General features: G+C 37.0%; 1 protein-coding gene across 1 annotated transcript in view; it reads right to left on the reverse strand.

Moving 5' to 3' along the window:
• The window catches only part of OTOL1 (otolin 1), a gene marked incomplete at both ends in the record, with an annotated part of 67,418 nt that overhangs the window by 10,743 nt on the left and 41,537 nt on the right, over positions 1-15,138 (reverse strand). The window contains 2 exons of the mRNA XM_079704290.1: positions 3,306-3,395; positions 6,494-6,862. Coding sequence (XP_079560416.1) covers positions 3,306-3,395; positions 6,494-6,862 — 459 coding nt within the window. The remainder of the gene's footprint in view (positions 1-3,305; positions 3,396-6,493; positions 6,863-15,138) is intronic.

Consider the following 15,138-nt stretch of genomic DNA (forward strand, 5'->3'; position numbering starts at 1 on the left):
CAACTGACAGAGGATTAACCTCCAAAGTATACAAGCTGCTCATGCAGCTCAATATGAAAAAAACAAACAACCCAATCCAAAAATGGTCAGAGGACCTAAATAGACATTTCTCCAAAGAAGACATACAGATTGCCAACAAACATATGAAAGGATGCTCAACATCACTAATTATTAGAGGAATTGCAAATCAAAACTACAATGAGGTATCACCTCACACCAGTCAGAATGCATCATCAAAAAATCTACAGACAATAAGTGCTGGAGAGGGTGTGGAGAAAAGGGAACCCTCTTGCACTGTTGATGGGAATGTAAATTGATAAAACCACTATGGAGGACAGTATGGAGGTTCCTTAAAAAACTAAAAATAGAACTGCCATATGACCCAGCAATCCCACTACTGGGCATATACCCAGAGAAACCATAATGCAAAAAGACACATGCACCCCAACGTTCATTGCAGCACTATTTACAATAGGCAGGACATGGAAGCAACCTAAATGTCCATCAACAGAGGAATGGATAAAGAAGATGTGGTACATATATATAATGGAATATTACCCAGCCATAAAAAAGAATGAAACTGTGTCATTTGTAGAGACATGGATGGACCTAGAGACTGTCATACAGAGTGAAGTAAGGCAGAAAGAGAAAAAGAAATATCATATATTATCCCATATATGTGGATTCTTTAAAAATGGTATAGATTATCTTATTTGCAAGGCAGAAATAGAGACACAGACATAGAGAACAAACATATGGATACCAAAGGGGAAAAGGGTGTGGGTAGGATGAATTGTGAGATAGGGATTGACATATATACACTATTGATACTATATATAAAATAGATAACTAATGAGAACGTACTGTAAAGCACAGGGAATTCTGCTCAATGCTCTGCAGTGACCTAAATGGGAAGGAAATCCAAAAATGAGGGCATATATGTAGATGTGTAGCTGATTCACTTTACGGCAACTATACCCCAATAAAAATTTTTCAAAGAAGAAACCAAAATAATTTTTTTTAGTTTCTTAATCTCTTTTATTTTATTTTTTAATTGAAATATAGTTGATTTACAATGTTGTGTAAGAAACCAGAATATTATCAGTGTCCCAGAAGACTCTATTGTGCCCCCTTTTTGTCACAGCCTAACCTTTGAGAGTAACTCACAGTTGACTTTTAGCATCATAGACTTTTGGGGGTTTGTACTAACCATTATATAATTGAAATTGTATAGTATGTAATCTTTTGTGTCTGAATTCTTTTGCTCAACATTATATTTGTAAAATTGATTTATACTGTTGCATATAGTTGTTTGTTGGTTCTCATTACCATTGTAAAAATATGCCAGTATTTAATAATCCACTATAAAGAATTTATTAATTTTACAATAAAAGCAGTATGGCTGTAAATAAATAAATAAATACATAAATAATAGTCATGAAAAGAGATTCAGCCAAATTTCCTAAGACTAGCTAGAGAAATATCACCATAAGCTGCTCAACAGAGTTTTCTAAGTAGCTTGCTCCTCTTTATCATTCCTTTTTTTTTTTTTTTTTTTTTTTTTGTGGTATGCAGGCCTCTCACTGTTGTGGCCTCTCCCGTTGTGGAGCACAGGCTCTGGACACGTAGGCTCAGCGGCCATGGCTCACGGGCCCAGCTGCTCCGCGGCATGTGGGATCTTCCCGGACCGGGGCATGAACCCATGTCCCCTGCATCGGCAGACGGACTCTCGACTACTGCGCCACCAGGGAAGCCCTATCATTCCTTTTAAAATTTAAAATTTGGAAATTAACCCATAAGCCATCAGGAAAACATCTGTATACCTTTGAAGAGAACATAACTATGAATGGAAGTGAAGGAATAATTCTTTTCCCAGTCTTTGTCAATATTCATATCCTGACATTCACTGCACAGTTATTCTGGTTCTCGAGTTCATTTAAAGAGTTTATCTGCTTATAATGAATTTACTCAATCAGATAATGATTGAGTAAAAAATACAGTCACTCTACTCATTTATTTTTTTAACTTTAAGTCTTAATCAAGAGTCCAAATTAAGTGGAAGTAAAAGGAAAATACAGTTGTCACTTTATAGAGACTGGCTAAATGAATTTCTACTTTTGATCCTTCATCAAAGCATACTCTTAAGAACCTCATTTTATAATACTTCCCTGTTTTTCCCTTCTACTTCCAGAAGTCTAACTTTCAAAATGTATGAATCACTGGGGAGGTTCATCACTCATCTTTATTTCACAGGTCTTTCTGCTAACATAATTCAGCCACAAAAGGATTAAATGCTTCCAAGAATGAAAATCGCACAACTGACAAGTGTGAAGTGGCTCTCTCTTACCTTAGCATATTTTTTGAGTAATTACTTCACTGAATGTTCTACCAGAAGTGAGTTAGGCAGTTCCTGAGCCATGCAGAGGGTGATGTATAGATGATATTATGTCTTTTGACATGTGACACTAAGGCTAAAACATTTAACTTGATGGATATATAGTATTTCTACAGGCTGGTGGTATTCCCTGAGGAATTTCTAAATGTCCCAGTGAATCTATAACCTTCCCTCAATACCTTGAAGCACTTATAGAACCAGGGATTTCCCAGAGCAGAGCACCCTCTTTGCTGATACATCTATGGAATTACAGAATTTCTGAGCTGGAAAAGATCTAGGAAAGCCCACATAGTGACAAATCTTCTTTAAACAGAGTATAAATAGATATCTAGTCTAGTCCTCTCAATTTCCAGATGAGGTAAAGTGACGGGTCCAAGGTCACTGCAAATAGCTTGACTTCTTCCATTTTAATTCAGTTCTCTTCACACCGTTGACACTGCCCCTGATTTGAGAGTAAGCCAAAGGATATGTCATACTCTCCTTAGAAGGTAGGCTATCCATCTATATAGAATATTCTAGAGGATTGCCTGCTCTGATTAGTTTTATGTAGTATGAAATTAATTTGCATCATAAAGAAGAACTCAAACAGGAGTATATAGGAAAGGACCCTTCCCCAGAGTCTATGCCCTGTGGCTCCCAGTCACTGAGTCAGCCAGGTGGACTACAAGGAACAGAAAAGGTATGGGGGGGGGGCGTATATTACCAGGCAAGTTTAAAATTTCTCAATTGGCTATTTATAAAGTTAACATTTTTATATCAAATATAACTCACAATATGCTTTACCAAGTTTTTACATTTTAAAAAATAGATCCACCTGCAAGAATCTGGTATTTACTTAGCAAGCTGCTCTTCTTAAAAATGATGCAGGACATCTCTTGAGTTTTGACATGAAATGGATATAATTACCTACCCTTCTCTCCTTTCTGGCCTTTTGGACCTTGGGGTCCAGTGACTCCTGGTGGCCCTAGGATCCCCATATCACCAGCTTCTCCCTTAAAACCTGGAAATGAGATTTAAAAACCATCAGGGTAGAAAAATTCTCTTTTGAAATTCATTACTTCAAAAAAAATCAGTCATTTTGTTGAGGCCGATGACTGTCAGTGTCCTAATGATAAAATCTGGGTGAGAATAAACTATTACAGAGTTCTAAGGACAATATTTTTGTCTGATTTGCAATTTTGCACTACCTGAATAGATAAATTGAGCCCATTAGTACTTGTCACTGAATTCATGGCAGTGATCAAATGATTCAGAGAAGCAGTACTATATCAAACAACAAGAAAAGATGATTATCTGACACTTAACCTCATGTGGACCACACTTTCAAATTAGAAGTAAAACCACAATACCTAGCACATTTGGTTTTCCCATTCCTTCACTTATGTACTCATTCAGGAAAAATTTCTGAGCCCCCCTACACATGAAGCATCCTGCTAGGTGTCAGGAATCAGCCATCAACATTCCAGCAGTCCCTTCCCTCATGGGGCTGAGAGTCCATGAAAGATAATCATGAACAAATAACCACACAAATAAATAGAAATGGTCACACTGTTGTTAGTTACATAAAGAAAAGAGAAAGTTACTATTGTAGATGGTGGTTTTAAAAAAAACTGATTTATGGGATCAGAGGATACCTCCTGGAAAAAAAATGTCATTAAGCTAAGATCCAATGAACAAATTAGAAATTTCTGAGACAAAGAAAAAAAAAAACCATAGATGAGTATTTCAGGAAAAACAAGAGTAGAAAAGACCATGGTGTTTTTAAGAAACTGAAAGAAGAGCACCATGGGCAGAGCTAGTGACCAGGGTAAAAGAGGCTGCGGGGCAGGCGAGGGGCAGATGGTGCAGGACTCAGACCTCACTGGTGTCCTCGCTCATCCCAGCAGTCCAGGTCCCTTCCACTTACCTAGGCCACACAGACACCCAAGCCTAGGACAGTTATCGTTCCTGCAACCCCAGCCCTGTTCAAGCTTAGGGATTGTTTTGCAATCCCTGATTGGAATAATTTATGGCCAGGTTCTTTGAAAGTTAACCATATAAATAAGTACACTCAATTAAATTGTAATCTTTCATCTTAATTATTATAATTAAGTTGATGGGATGGAGAAAATTATTTTCAATCTCTTGAATTTCCTCTTTGAAAGGACACTGTATTTGTTTAGATGAAAAGCTTTAATATATTGCATGCAATGGAGGTTAAGGCTGAAGGCAAGCTTAAGAAGCCAAAGTGGTGGTTAAGCTCTTCTGTCTAAAAAAGAAGGAAGAGCAGAGGAAAGGAATGGAGAACAAAGAGCAGGGGAGGCAGAAGCAAGCAAAATGATCAATTACCGTTCACTGTGCAGTGACCCCCCTTCCTCACGACCCCCAAATGCCCAATGTGGTTATGAGGGAAAGGCACAGGGAGCACAGCAACTGCCTGCAAGGGCACAAGGGGCAGGAAGGCTGCCCCTTCCATCTAGGCAAGGTGTACATCTTGGTTAGTTTAGTGTAAATATCAGAAAGCTGGACCTAATGGAAGAGCTGGGGCTGGAGGGTTCACAAACTGAGTTTGACATCAGGTTCTATACTCTCAGGTGCTATAACCTCTAGAATTACCTGAAACTCTCTGAAACGCAATTAAATTATCCACTGAAATGTAATAATATTTTAATCATTTTCTACAAAGATGAGAAACAACATAAAGTGCTTAACAGTTCTTGGCACATAGTAGGTAGTTATTATATAACTGAATTAATGAGAGAAGCTGGAGATAAAATTTCAAATGGAATTTTACCTTTATGAGCTATTAGACTTTCATTCAGAAACTCTGTAAAATTAGGCTCATAACTTTTAAAGTCTACATTTATTATTCACATTACAGTAGATAACACAAATGTGATGTATGTACTATGTGTGTTAATTAATGTATGTAATAAGCTGAGCTCTAAGAACAGCGCAGCTAAATCCACCACTGGGTAAGACAAAAGCCCTGATGCTACGACTTATGACAGTTTAGCAACCAGCTGTGTTTACATGACCCCCTCCTGCTCCCCGCTAGCAGCTTGCCAGACATGATACTAAGAGAAATCCTGGTAAATATAATTTTCTCAGTCTAATTAGATCTCCAGTAATGTTTCGGCAACCCTGAAATCTTGGTTCCCCAGACCCCTGCCCAGCTTCTTTCCCATTCAATACTGCCTCCACATAAACACTGATCACATTTCCCAAAAGTTTCCTGCAATGGGATGAAATGAATGAAAAGCTTAATGAGGATGCAGAATTCCTGATTTTATAACTTTAAATTCTTCAGGCAAGACACAACAAATATTTATATGTAATTCTTTCAGGGAATAGTGGATTTGAAATTGACATTCTGATCTCACTTTTTCCTTGAATTCTCTGCTGTAGGACATGTGAAAGCTGAACTGTATTACAATAAAAGTGAGAGTATATTCATACTGTATACATGAAAGACATCTGAAATTTTAAAATATTTAAGCATGACGTTCAATGGAGAAAACTGCTGGGCAAGGCGACTGTGTTGCCTCAGAATTTCAATGAGAAGTGAACTGAATCCTGCCTTTATTCTCCACCTCACAGGCATTCCATTTCTAATCCTAACGACAAGTAGCACTCCAAAAACCCATCAGTCAGTACACACTCTTACCAGACCACAGAATTTTCACTTACCCTATTTACATCAGCCATTAATGAAAAGATTGTGTAACTGGAAGGACTACACACCAGTGCTAGGGTTGGTAGGCCAGTCTCTGCTCTAACCAGCACAATCCATTAGAACTTTCTGCAATTATGGAAATGCTCTATATCTGTGCTGTCCATTGGCCACATGTGGCTACTGAGCACTTAAAATGGGACCCGTGTGACTGAGGAATTGAATTTTTAATCTCATTTAATTTTAATATTAATAGCCATACATGGGGCTCTGGCTACCGCACTGGGCAACAGAACCCATTGCATTTGTCACAATGTTACACCTAGGCTTGTCCCATTCTCATGACAATGTAGAAACCCTTGGGGCAATTCCATCACCAATCCACCACCACTCAACTGTAGGGATGTACAAGTGAGAAATATAGGGCCTCGTATATTTTCAAATACCTGGCTTTCCAGTCTCTCCAGGTTCTCCTTTTTGCCCTGGTCCAGATGAACAACAATCACAGCAATTCAAGAAGAACTCAGCCGTGTCAAGAGTGAGGTTTTCAGAGGGGAAGAGGGTGGCAGCACCAAAGACAGAATTGAAAGCTGAGGGGTCAGGGGTTGGTTCTGCCATTTCAGCCGCTTCTGTGAAGGGGGTTTCTTCTTCTGGAGGTTGGCCACTGGACGGCTTTGTACCCTTTGGCATCTCTTTTCCCTCAGACTTCTTCGTGAATTTGGTATATGGTGTGGTCTTTACTATTGTGTCCACACCAGCAATAGCCAAGATAATTAAAATGGCACAAAACCAAGAAAATATCCACATATTTGAGGCTAGAAGAAAGATATAATGGGAATATATACATATATTACAAACAAAAAGACAAAGTGATATAGATATATTCTTATATGAGAGGAATATATATACATATATGAACCATAAGAATGAACAGTATGCATAATACTAAATGATTTTTATACATTTCATATGTAAATGTATGCTTGATTCACAACAGAATATTTTATTTACTTAAAGTATTTATTGTAAGGAACATTTTGCTTCAATTCTCCTTTCTGGTTGTTTTCCCAGTGTTACATGTACTAAAATATTGTTCTCAATCATTAAAATTATCTTGCCAAAAAGCAAACATGATCTATAATAAATGCAACATGACTTAATAGCTCATATACCCTGTGGAAAACAAATATGAATAAAATCATGACAGACTTCACCCAGATTTACAGGAATCAAATACATCTATATTAGAGGGAGATGAAAAATATTGAGCTGAATTGTTTATTTCAGCAAACTCAATTATTTCAAGAAAAAATACTGGTAAAATAGTCCTTAAATCTACTCAGGATAATGGTCTTGTTATGAGAACAATCTTTTAGAATCTGTTGTAATAAATGGAGAGAGAGAGAGAGAGAATAAAAAATCATAAATTTAAATATGTGTTATGTCTTCAGATTCTTCACATGCCATTTAACTCTCCAATTCTTTGCTTTATAATTTAAGGGTTTTTTCTGCAAACTCACATTTATCTTTGTATTATTTTAATGGGCCAAATAGTGGTTATTCTTATTGAGGCTTTTATCACTGTTCAAAGGGATATAAGGTTCCTGATGAAATGAAATTTTGAGAGTTCATAATATTCCATTCCCAAGAAACTCCCAGCAGTCCAGTGGCTGCTAACAGATAGCCAGGGTTAGAAACGCATGATTTCTGATTGGAAAAGGAAGGAGTTTTTAAGATAAATAGTAAGAGAGAAAAGAGAATGGAAATAAGGATAGTAACAACACCTACTATTTACAGAATCCCTACAAAGAGTAGGTGCCTTATATTCATCAATGCAATCTGTTCTCAAAACAGCTCTGCCAGGTAGACAACACTCTCACTCACCTTCACAGATGAGGAAACAGGCACCAGGTGGTTACATACCTTGTTAAAGATCACACAACCCACAAGTTATTAAGTCAGAACTTAAATCACGTCTATTTAATATCAAAGCCTCAACCTTAGGACCTTCAAGATGGCAGAGAAGTAAGAAGTGGAGATCAACTTCCTCCCCACAAATACATCAAAACTACATCTACATGTGGAACAACTCCTACAGAACACCTACTGAATGCTGGCAGAATTCCTCAGACTTCCCAAAAGGAAAGAAAATCCCCATGTACCTGGCCGTGTGGCTGACAGGGTCTTGGTGCTCTGGCCGGGTGCCAGGCCTGTGCCTCTGAGGTAGGAGAGCCGAGTTCAGGACACCGGTCAACCAGAGACCTCCTGGCCCCACGTAATATCAATTGGTAAGAGCTCTCCCAGAGATTTCCATCTCAACGCTAACACCCAGCTCCACTCAACGATCAGCAAGCTCCAGTGCTGGAAACCCCATGCCAAACAACTAGCAACACAGGAATACAACCCCACCCATTAGCAGAGAGGCTGCCTAAAATCATACTAAGTTCATAGACACCCCAGAACACACAACTGGATGCAGTCCTGCCCACCAGAAAATTCCAGCCTCATCCACAAGAACACAGGCATTAGTCCCCTCCACTAGGAAGCCTACACAAACCACTGAACCAACTTTACCCACTGGGGCAGACACGAAAAACAATGGGAACTATGAACCTGCAGCCTATGAAAAGGAGACCCCAAATGCAGTAAGTTAAGCAAAATGAGAAGACAGAGGAATACGCAGCAGATAAAGGAGCAAGGTAAAAACCCACTAGACCAAAAAAAAAATGATGAGGAAATAGGCAGTCTACCTGAAAAAGAATTCAGAGTAATGATAGTAAAGATGATCCAAAATCTTAGAAATAGAATGGAGAAAATACAGGAAACGTTTAACAAGGATCTAGAAGAACTAAAGAGCAAACAAACAATGATAAGCAATAAAATAAATGAAATTAAAAATTCTCCAGAAGAAATCAATAGCAGAATAACTGAGGCAGAAGAACAGATAAGTGACCTGGAAGATAACATAGTAGAAATAACTATCACAGAGCAGAAAAAAGAAAAAAGAATGAAAAGAATTGAGGACAGTCTCAGAGACCTCTGGGGCAACATTAAACTCACCAACATTCAAGTTATAGGGGTCCCAGAAGAAGAAGAGAAAAAGAAAGGGACTGAGAAAATATTTGAAGAGATTATAGTTGAAAACTTCCCTAATATGGGAAAGGAAATAGTCAATCAAGTCCAGGAAGTGCAGAGAGTCCCATACTGGATAAATCCAAGGAGAAACACACCAAGGCACATATTAATCAAACTATCAAAAATTAAATATAAAGAAAAAATATTAAAAGCAGCAAGGGAAAAGCAACAAATAACATACAAAGGAATCCTCAAAAAGTTAACAGCTGATCTTTCAGCAGAAACTCTGCAAGCCAGAAGTGAGTGGCAGGACATATTTAAAGTGGTGAAAGGGAAAAACCTACAACCAAGATTACTCTACACAACAAGAATCTCATTCCGATTCAACAGAGAAATTAAAACCTTTACAAACAAGCAAAAGTTAAGAAAATTCATCACCACGAAACCAGCTTTACAACAAATGCTAAAGGAACTTCTGTAGGCAGGAAACACAAGAGAAGGAAAAGACTGACAATAACAAACACAAAAAAATTAAGAAAATGGTAGTAGGAACATACATATTGATAATTACCTTAAATGTAAATGGATTAAATGCTCCGACCATAAAACAGAGACTGGCTGAATGGATACAAAAACAACACCCATATAAATGGTGTCTACAAGAGACCCACTTCAGACCCACTTCAGAAACATACAGACTGAAAGTGAGGGGATTGAAAAAGATATTCCATGAAAATGGAAATCAAAAGAAAGCTGCAGCAGACATACTCATATCAGATAAAATAGACTTTAAAATAAAGACTATTACAAGAGACAAAGAAGGACACTACACAATGATCAAGGGATCAATCCAAGAAGGTATAAAAATTGTAAATATTTACACACCCAACATAGGAGCACCTCAATACATAAGGCAAATGCTTATAGCCATAAAAGGGGATATCGACAGTAACACAATAATAGTAGGGGACTTTAATCCCTACTTTCACCAATGGACAGAAAAACCAAAATGCAAATAAATAAGGAAACACAAGCTTTAAATGATACATTAAATGAGATGGACTTAGTTGATATTTATAAGACATTCCATCCAAAAACAACAAAATACACTTTCTTCTCAAGTGCTCATGGAACATTCTCCAGGATAGACCATATCATTGGTCACAAATCAAGCCTTGGTAAATTTAAGAAAGTTGAAATCATATCAAGTATCTTTTCTGACCACAACGCTATGAGACTAGTTATCAATTACAGGAAAAAAACTGTAAAAAATACAAACACATGGAGGCTAAAAAATACACTACTAAAAAACCAAGAGATCACTGAAGAAATCAAAGAGGAAATCAAAAAATACCAAGAAACACATGACAGTGAAAACGCAATGACTCAAAACCTATGGGATGCAGCAAAAGCAGTTCTAAGAGGGAAGTTTACAGCAATACAATACTACCTCAAGAAACAAAAAACATCTCAAATAAACAACCTAACCTTACACCTAACAATTAGAGAAAGAAGAACAAAAACACCCCAAAGTTAGCAGAAGGAAAGAAATCATAAAGACCAGATCAGAAATAAATGAAAAAGAAACGAAGGAAATGATAGCCAAGATCAATAAAACTAAAATGTGGTTCTTTGAGAAGATAAACAAAAGGATAAACCATTAGCCAGACTCATGAAGAAAAACAGGGAGAAGACTCATAACAATAGGATTAGAAACGAAAAAGGAGAAGTAACAACTGACACTGCAGAAATACAAAGGATCATGAGAGATTACTACAAGCAACTATACGCCAATAAAATGGACAGCCCAGAAGAAATGGACAAATTCTTAAAAAACACAACCTTCCAAGACAGAACCAGGAAGAAATAGAAAATATAAACAGACTAATCACAAGCACTAAAATTTCAACTGTGATTAAAAATCTTCCAACACACAAAAGCCCAGGACCACATGGCTTCACAGATGAATTCTGTCAAACACTTAGACAAGAGCTAACACCTATCCTTCTCAAACTCTTCCAAAATATAGCACAGGGTGGAACACTCCCAAACTCATTCTATGAGGCCACCATCACCCTGATACCAAAACCAGACAAAGATGTTTCAAAAAAAGAAATCTACAGGCCAATATCACGGTTGAACATAGATGCAAAAATCCTCACCAAAATACTAGAAAACAGAATCCAGCAGCATATGAGAAGGATCATACACCATGATCAACTGGGGTTTAACCCAGGAATGCAAGGATTCTTCAGTATAGGCAAATCAATCAATGTGATACACCATATTAACAAACTGAAGGCTAAAAACCATATGATCATCTCAATAGATGTAGAAAAAGCTTTGACAAAATCCAACACCCATTTATGATAAAAACTCTCCAGAATGTAGGCATAGGTGGAACTTACTTCAACATAATAAAGTCCATATATAACAAAACCAAAGACAACATCATTCTCAATGGCAAAAAACTGAAACCATTTCCACTAAGGTCAGGAACAAGACAAGGTTGCCCACTCTCACCACTATTATTCAACATAGTTTTGGAAGTTTTAGCCACAGCAATCAGAGACGAGAAAGAAATAAAAGGAATCCAATTCGGAAAAGAAGAAGTAAATCTGTCACTGTTTGCAGATGACATGATACTATACATAGAGAATCTTAAAGATGCTACCAGAAAACTACTACAGCTAATGAATGAATTTGGTAAAGTAGCAGGATACAAAATTAATGCACAGAAATCTCTTTCACTCCTATACACTAATGATGCAAAATCTGAAAGTGAAATTAAGAAAACCCTCCATTTACCATTGCAACAGAAAGAATAAAATATCTAGGAATAAACCTACCTAAGGAGACAAAAGACCTGTATGCAGAAAACTATAAGACACTGATGAAAGAAATTAAAGATGATACAAACAGATGGAGAGACATACCATGCTGTTGGATTGGAAGGATCAACACTGTGAAAATGGTTATTTTACCCAAAGCAATATACAGATTCATTGCAACCCCTATCAAATTACCAATGGCATTTTTTACAGAACTGGAACAAAAAATTTCACAATTTGTATGAAAAGACTCCAAATAGCCAAAGCAACCTTGAGAAAGAAAAACGGAGCTGGAGGAATCAGGCTCCCTGACTTCAGACTATACTACAAAGCTACAGCAATCAAGACAGTATGGTATTGGCACAAAAACAGAAATATAGATCAATGGAACAGGATAGAAAGCCCAAAGATAAACTCATGCTCATATGGTCACCTTATCTTTGATAAAGGAGGCAAGAGTATACAATGGAGAAAAGACAGCCTCTTCAATAATTGGTGCTGGGAAAACTGGACAGCTACATGTAAAAGAATGAAATAAGAACACTTCCTAACACCATACACAAAAATAAATTCAAAATGGATTAAAGACCTAAATATAAGGCCAGACACTATAAACCTCTTAGAGAAAAACATAGGCAGAACACTCTATGACATACATCACAGCAAGATCCTTTTTGACCCACCTCATACAGAAAGGGCAATAAAAACACAAATAAACAAATGGGACCTAATGAAACTTAAAAGCTTTTGCACAGCAAAGGAAGCCATAAACAAGGCAAAAAGACAACCCTAAGAATGGGAGAAAATATGTACAAACAAAGCAACTGACAAAGGATTAATCTCCAAAATATATAAGCAGCTCATTCAGCTCAATATCAAAAAAACAAACAACCCAATACAAAAATGGGCAGAAGACCTAAATAGACATTTCTCCAAAGAAGATATACAGATTGCCAACAAACACATGAAAGGATGCCAACATCACTAATCATTAGAGAAATGTAAATCAAAACCACTATGAGGTATCACCTTACACCAGTCAGAATAGTTATCATCAAAAAATCTACAAAAATAAATGTTGTATTCCTAGTAAATAAAAATAAATAAATAAAATAAATAAATAAATAAATAAATGCTGTAGAGGGTGTGGAGAAAAGGGGACCCCTTTGCACTGTTGGTGGGAATGTGAATTGGTACAGCCACTATGGAGAACAATATGGAGGTTCCTTAAAAAACTAAAAATAGAACTACCATATGACCCAGCAATCCCACTACTGGGCATATACCCTGAGAAAATCATAATTCAAAAAGAGTCATGTACCAAAATGTTCATTGTAACTCTATTTACAATAGCCAGGACATGAAAGCAACCTGAGTGTCCATGGACAGAAGAATGGATAAAGAAGATGTGGCACATATATACAATGGAATATTACTCAGTTATAAAAAGAAATGAAATTGAGTTATTTGTAGTGAGGTGGATGGACCTAGAGTCTGTCATACAGAGTGAAGTAAGTGAGAAAGAGAAAAACAAACACCGTATGCTAACACATATATATGGAATCTAAAAAAAAAAGTGGTTCTGAAGAACCTAGGGGAAGGACAGGAATAAAGACACAGATGTAGAGAATGGACTTGAGGACACAGGGAAGGGGAAGGGGAAGCTGGGATGAAGTGAGAGAGTGGCATAGACATATATACACTACCAAACATAAAATAGATAGCTAGTGGAAAGCAGCTGCATAGCACAGGGAGATAAGCTCAGTGCTTTGTGACCACCTAGAGGGGTGGGATAGGGAGGGTGGGAGGGAGACTCAAGAAAGGGGGGCATATGGTGATATATGTATATGTATAGCTGATTCATTTTGTTATACAGCAGCAACTAACACAACAATGTAAAGCAATTATACTCTAATAAAGATGTTAAAAAATTAAATAAATAATTAAAAAGGAAAAAACATTATAAAATAAATAACCTCAACCCTTTCTCACAAATCATATGACATTTATACGGGTGAGATTAAAGAATAATAAATCCAAGTGTAGGATCAATGAAACAGCTATGGAGGAGACAGATATAAATCAAAGCAGATGAGAAGGGACAAAGGATGCTACATTTCCAAAACACTATAAAGATCCAAAAGTGCTAATCTTCCTTCAAGCTGCCTTTGTTACCATATTCATCCATTCAACCAATATTTACTGAGTACTGACAGTATTACAGGCACTGAGAAATGATATGTGGTAACATACAGTAATACAGAATAAGCCATGGCCTCTGCCCTCTGGGAGTTGACAATCTACTAGGAAAGATGAGAAACAACAAAAGCAAAGAGGAAAGTGTGAAGAGCAGATGATAATAATGCATCTCTCCAAATACAGATCCCACAGATCCACTCCCCCCATCCCTGCAACACTGAGCACATATACAAGGTTATTGTGCATCACTAAGCTAAATCCAGCCAAAACCAGACAACACAAATATTCAGTTTAGATATAAAATAATTCAACTTTCATTAGTTCATACAATTGCATTCAATGAAATATTCATTTGTTCAACAAACATTTACTTAAGCATAGAAGAATTGTCAGGTCCTGTGCTGGGTCATACAATATAAAGACAAATAAATCGAGCCCCATCCCTAAGGATCTTATCTGCAGTAAACATTCAAATATGGCAAATATCCAAAGTGCAAAGTATGCAAAGTGAAATATTGGTAACTTTTAATTTTCTTACCACTTTGCTATAAAAATAATTTGAGCTTACAAAATGCTGACTGTTAATGCTCTAAGGCATGGTTTATGTTCTCTTAAACAAAATGAGGTTATATGGGGAAAAAACAGGGTTTTTATTCCTGACTAAAACATATCTGTATTATTCTTCTAGGCACACAAAGTATTTTTGATCCTGAAAACATGGTGTGATAGCCCCTTGGTAAACCAGTCATGAGGTGGCAAATAAGAGATAGCTATTGGGATGGGGAAGGGAAAGGAACTAACACTGAGATCATGACAGGCATTTTCTAAGCACTCTGTAACTATTATTACAACTACCTCACACATGAACCATGCAAGGTAAGATTTACTATGCCCACATAATGGATTATAAAACTGAGGCACGGAGAAGTTAAGTAGCCTGCCCCAGATCACAGTATTAGTAGGCAGTGGAGCTGGGATTAAAACCT

Source organism: Hyperoodon ampullatus (assembly GCF_949752795.1).
Source record: "Hyperoodon ampullatus genome assembly, chromosome: 5".
Classification (NCBI taxonomy): domain Eukaryota; kingdom Metazoa; phylum Chordata; class Mammalia; order Artiodactyla; family Ziphiidae; genus Hyperoodon; species Hyperoodon ampullatus.